General features: G+C 42.9%; 1 protein-coding gene across 1 annotated transcript; it reads right to left on the bottom strand.

The window, feature by feature from the left end:
- Positions 1-620: 620 nt before the first annotated feature.
- LOC104959599 (ETS-related transcription factor Elf-2-like) lies at positions 621-5497 on the bottom strand (the record flags this gene model as incomplete). Its single annotated transcript, XM_010787511.1, has 6 exons — positions 621-2536; positions 3082-3253; positions 3346-3756; positions 4209-4401; positions 4992-5078; positions 5288-5497. Coding segments are annotated over 6 exons (1643 nt in total), but the record flags the coding sequence as incomplete, so codon positions are not given.
- Positions 5498-5914: the final 417 nt, after the last annotated feature.

Raw genomic sequence — 5914 nt, 5'->3', positions numbered from 1 at the left:
GAACAGCCATATCATATTCCTAGAAGAAAAACAATTCATAAATGTTTGTGTCAAAGTTACAGCAACAAGAGTTAAGGAATTATTTGTAAACTGATTTAAAAACGGTTTTTTTCTAACATTTGCATTTCAACTTTTGACCACAACTGTGTGCTGTGCTCAATTTAAAATAATGCAGATTCATACTTTTAATCCCGCAAATTGAAAGGCCTTTTCAATCCATTTCCAATACCAAGTTTGTTCGGGAGAGAAAGTCCCTCTGGAGGGAACTTGGGAATGTTAGCCTTTGCAGACCATTTACATGCACACAAACATATCACACGCTACAGGAAAGGGAAGGGGTTTCCCAAAAGGATAAAAGGGCCTCTTTAAACTATTGTTGATATTTACAGGGATGGATGACATTACCCTGTGTAGATCAAAAGCACACACACACATAATGAAAAAAATAATAAATCACAGGTTCAAACCCCTCTGCAGTCAGCATGTCGTTGTGTCCCTGAGACACTTCACCCCAAATTGCTCCTGTCGGGATTGCCTACACTATTGAGTATGTAAGTCGCTTTGGATAAAAGATTCTAACAAGTAACAAATCAATAACACCACAATGGAAACAACTGGAGTTAGGTTTCAAATGTCTTTTTATATTTCAGTAAAATCTACTTTAATACACTTTGAAACAAGAGTACAACAAAATAGAATATACTTCAAAATGTTGAATATACAAACAGTTCAGTCTGAACAAACAGCTTTCTCTCTGTACATACAAATAAAAATGAAATGTAGGGGCTGGGCCAAAAAGGGCAGTAAAAAAAAGTGTGCTGGCAAATTGACCCTCTGTTTTAAGTGACCTGGGATCCACAGTGGTTTCCTATATATAAATTTGACATATTTTGATTTCCAATGTCTGTCTTTAATCATTATTTTAATTCCTTCTTGATACTTTTTGGGTGATCTTTTTAAAAGACATGGCATCATGCATCAGCACTGAGTCGCATTTCCATGCAGCCAGATAGTAAGGTTTGTAAAAAGAGGAAACATTTGTCTTTTTTTTTTTAAATATCCGAGCTTTTGTCGAATAAATGTGAAATTCAAGTCTAGAGATGTCCCTAGATGCTGGAGGACACACTGTTCGACAACATGTTGTCGTTTCAACCAATATGAGCGTGTAACAGCCTGATAGTGACAGAACTAATATTAATACTAGTTCTTCTTAGTTTGAATAATACTGTGCTTGGTACAAGGTATCAAAACACAAAAAAACAGCTTATTGTTCAGACGTTAAATGAAAAAGAAAACATTTAAATCTAAGGCGGTTCTGTTAACTTTAGCTCCGTAAACTGAATATAGTAGATATATATTTAAATATGTACATACATGACCACTTTGTCTGATATTGTTCCTTCTTAGAGCTCATCGCAGCTCTGCCTTCTGTCTCGCTGTTAGCAATAGTAGCACCACCCACACTTCTGCACAGTAATAGAAGTATTTAACAAAAAGAAAAAGGAAGTTTGCTGGTTGTTTAACATCAGTAGAGGCAGAAGTATAAACACATGGTCTCCACAAAGGTTTTATTACACCCTTCACTGTGTTTTACTGTGATTTCAAAGTTCACATTTTGGTTAGCGGTAATTATTTGCCTCCATATGTAGTGTTTCTACTTATTTTCAAGGTTCCCGATTGCAGTCAGTGACAGCGATCCGTTTGGAAAGGCATACGTTGTAGTGATCGAGGTTGGTCCCGTTTACCTTTTATCCAACAAGTCCCTTTTAAAGTCTGTGTGCGTTCCTATGATGCAGAGACAATTGGAGAGGTGTCGGGGGGGTTGCAATCGGTAAAGTTTGGGGGATAAAAGGTGAAGACGTGTTTTGGGACTAAAAAACTGGCCTTTAGGAGTCTTTAAAAGTCTCTCAGACGGCTGCTGGTTATTACAAGATTAAAATCAACGTCAAAGTAACTCTGAAATGTTTCAGCACTCGATCTCTTCAGTCTTTATCGTCACGTCGGGGGTGTCCAGTTGGACGACCATCTCCACGCCGTCCGACTTGGCGTGGTTCTGCTGGACAGCGAGCGCTTGGATGTGGACTCCAGCAGCCTTCAGCTTCTCCATGGTGACGCCCCCACCCCCCGGCGCTCCGATCACCAGCTCCGACCCGTTAAAGATGCCGCTTATGATCCGAGGCTGCGTCGTCATCGTGTGATTGGACGTCGATAATGTCACCACCCCGCCCGCGCTGCCCGCCTGCGACACCACCAGAGTCTGTTGCTGCCCCTGCGTCGGCACGGTGAGCCTCATCACCTGCGTCCCCGGGCCCACGCTGACCGGCCCGAGGGCCCGCACCGTGAGGGGGCTCCCGAGGAGGCTGAGGCCCCCCGGGGGGCCCCCCATGCCAGGCTTGTGGGAGCCGCTGGAGGTCTGGAGGTGGCACTGAGCTAGCTGGTGGGCGGGGATGGTGATGATCTTGGCCAGTTGGACGGTGATCTTGTCCCCGTTCTCTGCTGTGGCCGGGACCATGGTGGGGATGGTCTGGATCACAACCTACACAAACAGAAAACAGCATGATGTTTTATCTTCTAGATTAATCCTTGAGCCTATCAAAAAGTTGCTCAAAGTACAAGGTGATATCTGGTTTCAACAGGGATAGGCAGGACATTTTCATTATATCATCATAAACATTCAGAGGCTAAAAGTGGCATTTTCTAGAATTGTTGCATGAAGAATTACTCTAACCATTAACCAATTATTTAAAAGAAATGTGCAGATTACTTTTCCATCAACTAGTCCTTGCACTTCTAGTTAACTTGTCTTAAACATAAAAAAAGATTAAAAACCAACAATGTTAGCACATAAAATGCAGTACAATGCCAGTTTAAAAATCCCAATATAATATATATATCTCTCCAATTATATAGTACTGTTGATATGGGCTAGATGTATTTATTATTATTTCAAATGTAATCAAAGTAAGTTAACATGGGCGACAGAAAAAGGATGGATGGTTGGAATATTTGAAATGGATAAAAAAAAATACTTAACATTTTTTTCTCCAAAATTTATTAACATATATAATGCTCTCCACACACCTTCTGCTGTGAGTTGGTGTTCCCGGCAGCGAGGGCGGAGGAGTTGGTGAGGAGGGTGGTGTGTCTTGCTGGCCCCGTCATTCCTGTCTGCTGCTGCACGGCAACCGTGGAGATATTCTGACCCATTGATGTCGTCATGACTACAGGCATCTGCATCGCCACTCGCACAGTCCTGTGAACCAAAGGAAAGGGGGAACAGTCAAAAGTGAATCCTGGGAGAAGATGTAGCATTGGCACGTTAGCATATCTCCGCAGAAGTCTCACCTGGGCCCGGTTGCCGTGGGGATGATGGCCGTGTGAGAGTGCTGCGTCTGACTCCTGTCCGACGCTCCTGACATGGACATTATCCTCTGTAAGCCCGTTACCATGGCTGCAGCACCTCCCGTCATGGCCTTGTTGCCCGTGGTGACAGTGGCGTGGACAACGTTGGCCCTATTGGCGCCCCGCAGGATGTTGGGCTTCTTGGAGAACGTCAGCTCGGAGGCGTGCAGCAGCATGTCTGAGGGGGGGGGCACGCGCTCGTAGGACACGGTCTCAGAGTCCATCAGGTCCTCGGGGGAAGGCAGGTCTGCCTTGTCGTCATCGATGATCACGATGTTTTTGGGCATGTCTTTGAACTGGTACACCAGCCGCTGGCCCTCCACCTTGGCCAGGATGCCGCGCTGGTAGTAATATCTGAGAGGAGGGGAGGGGTGGGGGGGGGAAATCAGGAGTTACAAGTCTATTCCAGCACCTTACAGCTCTGGCAAACTACATATTTCTTAGGACGTCAATCCATTAAAACAATGAATCAAGATTAATCACATTCAGATCTAAGATTTAAAAAATGTGCAGTCAATTGGGATGGTTTATCGCAAATTAATGAAAAAAAAAACTAAAAAGTGCATTGCTCTTGAAAAGGTTTACTTGCATTATTATACCAATATAATATTATTTATTTGTATTAGTACAATACTATATCAGTGGCATAAAACTGCGTTATAAAACTGAACATTGGTCTTTGAATTTTGCAGTCTGCCAATCAGTTCATTGGGCTTTTTTCAATTAAATGTATCTAAAGTAATTTGCAAATGTAAGTCCAATCGTTTTAAGCACGTTACAGTTTTAGTATTTATACACACGCTCACCTGAGTGCCCGCCCCATGGTCTCGTAGTTCATGTCCGGCTTGTTCTTGTGTTTGCCCCACAGCTTGGAGACGGCCTTGGAGTCCACCAGTTTGAAGATGCCCTTCTCCCTCTGGGTCCACTTGATGTAGCGGGGGCAGGTGTTCTTGTCCTGGAGGAGGTCCAGCAGGAACTCCCAGAGGTAGGTGGTGCTTCCTGCTGGAAAGCAAGCTAATTCAATGCACTGAAAACCAAAATGTATCTGTGCTCTACAAATGCTACTGGCAAAAATAATTCTGGTGTCTGACTTAAACAGTGCTTAAAACAGCATTTGTTGATATGTTGAAGCTTGAAAATACAAAATGGCCTGGGACAAACAAGTTACTCTACTCTGAACTGCATTTAAAGAGGACATATTATTCTCATTTTCAGGTTTAAATGTGTTTTGTGCAGGGAACTTTGGGATTGTACTCGTTGGAGACCATTTACAGGCACAGAAACCTATACAAGAACACACTATGGGAAAAGGGGTCTCTTTAATTTATACCATTATTTTCTCATTTTCATATATTGTGTTTATTATATCTTATCTATTTCAAACCAATTAAATTAATGTTTTTTGTTTTTTTAAGCTTGTAATGTTTATGAACCCTCTCCAATACTAGTAAGATATATTGTTCTGTTTTGTCTCTGAACCCTTATTCTAAAGCTTTGCATAGATCATCTGGGTGTCCCATTTCACACATCTCCCTAATGTCTCATGATTGTACTTGTAAAGAAATGAATTTAAATTAAATGTAAGTTACCTTTCCCTTCTCTTGGTTTCTTCTTGATGCCGAGGTCCAGGGAGCCATCGGATATAGCTGACTGATGTGTCTTTGGCTTCCGTCCAGCTGTTACAAGAAACATTTGAAATAGGGCTTAATCGTTTGCTTAAATGGAGTCCCTGATTAGTGAATATACACCCAAAGGTTTACTACTTAATAACTATAATCAAACTCAATGTTTTGGCTTGAGTTTTGCAGCCTAGCTTGTGACAGAGCGGCCAGTTGTTTTACAAACCTTTGTAGTATTTTGCAACCACAAGCTCTACATGTCTTACCCCTCCTCTTCCTGACAGGCTCGTGTCCTGGCTCTGGTTCTTCCAGCAGGGTGACCATCTCCTCGTCTTCGTCCTCGCAGCACTCCTCCGTGGATATCTCCACCTCTGTCTCTGTAATCATGTCTGGACGCATGGCAGCGTGAAGGAAGTCTGGCGTGACGATGCAAGGCCGGACGTAAGAGTCTGGTACGAGGATATAATGGGGAGAATCTATGAATTATGCATTGAGGCAACATTATGATGCTTTAATAACCAGTTTGATTAATGATCATATAAGAGGTCAAGAAGCATTATTATTATTATTTCACTGGCAAAAAATGGCAATAGGCGCTTTCACACCAAATACTTTGCCGTACTTAGTTCACAGAACTAAAGAGCAGATCGCGTTCACACCGGAATAAGTCCCTGAGGGTGGATTAGGCAAATGAGCTGCTGACGTCACTTCTTCTTCTGCTTTGGGTTTACTGGCAGGCCGCAAACAACTTCACGGCGTATACTGCCACCCGAAGTCCCCGGCCGGAAGTCCCTGGAGTTGGGGACTGGCTTCAGTAGAAGCTGCTGGGTGAAGCCACGGCGGTGAGGTGACGTGTAACAACAATATTAACATTAACCTTTCTGTTGGTCGCT

Source organism: Notothenia coriiceps, unplaced genomic scaffold (genome assembly GCF_000735185.1).
Source record: "Notothenia coriiceps isolate Sejong01 unplaced genomic scaffold, NC01 NC01_scaffold00001173, whole genome shotgun sequence".
Taxonomy (NCBI): Eukaryota; Metazoa; Chordata; class Actinopteri; order Perciformes; family Nototheniidae; genus Notothenia; species Notothenia coriiceps.
This window is presented reverse-complemented; position numbering and strand designations above follow the sequence as displayed.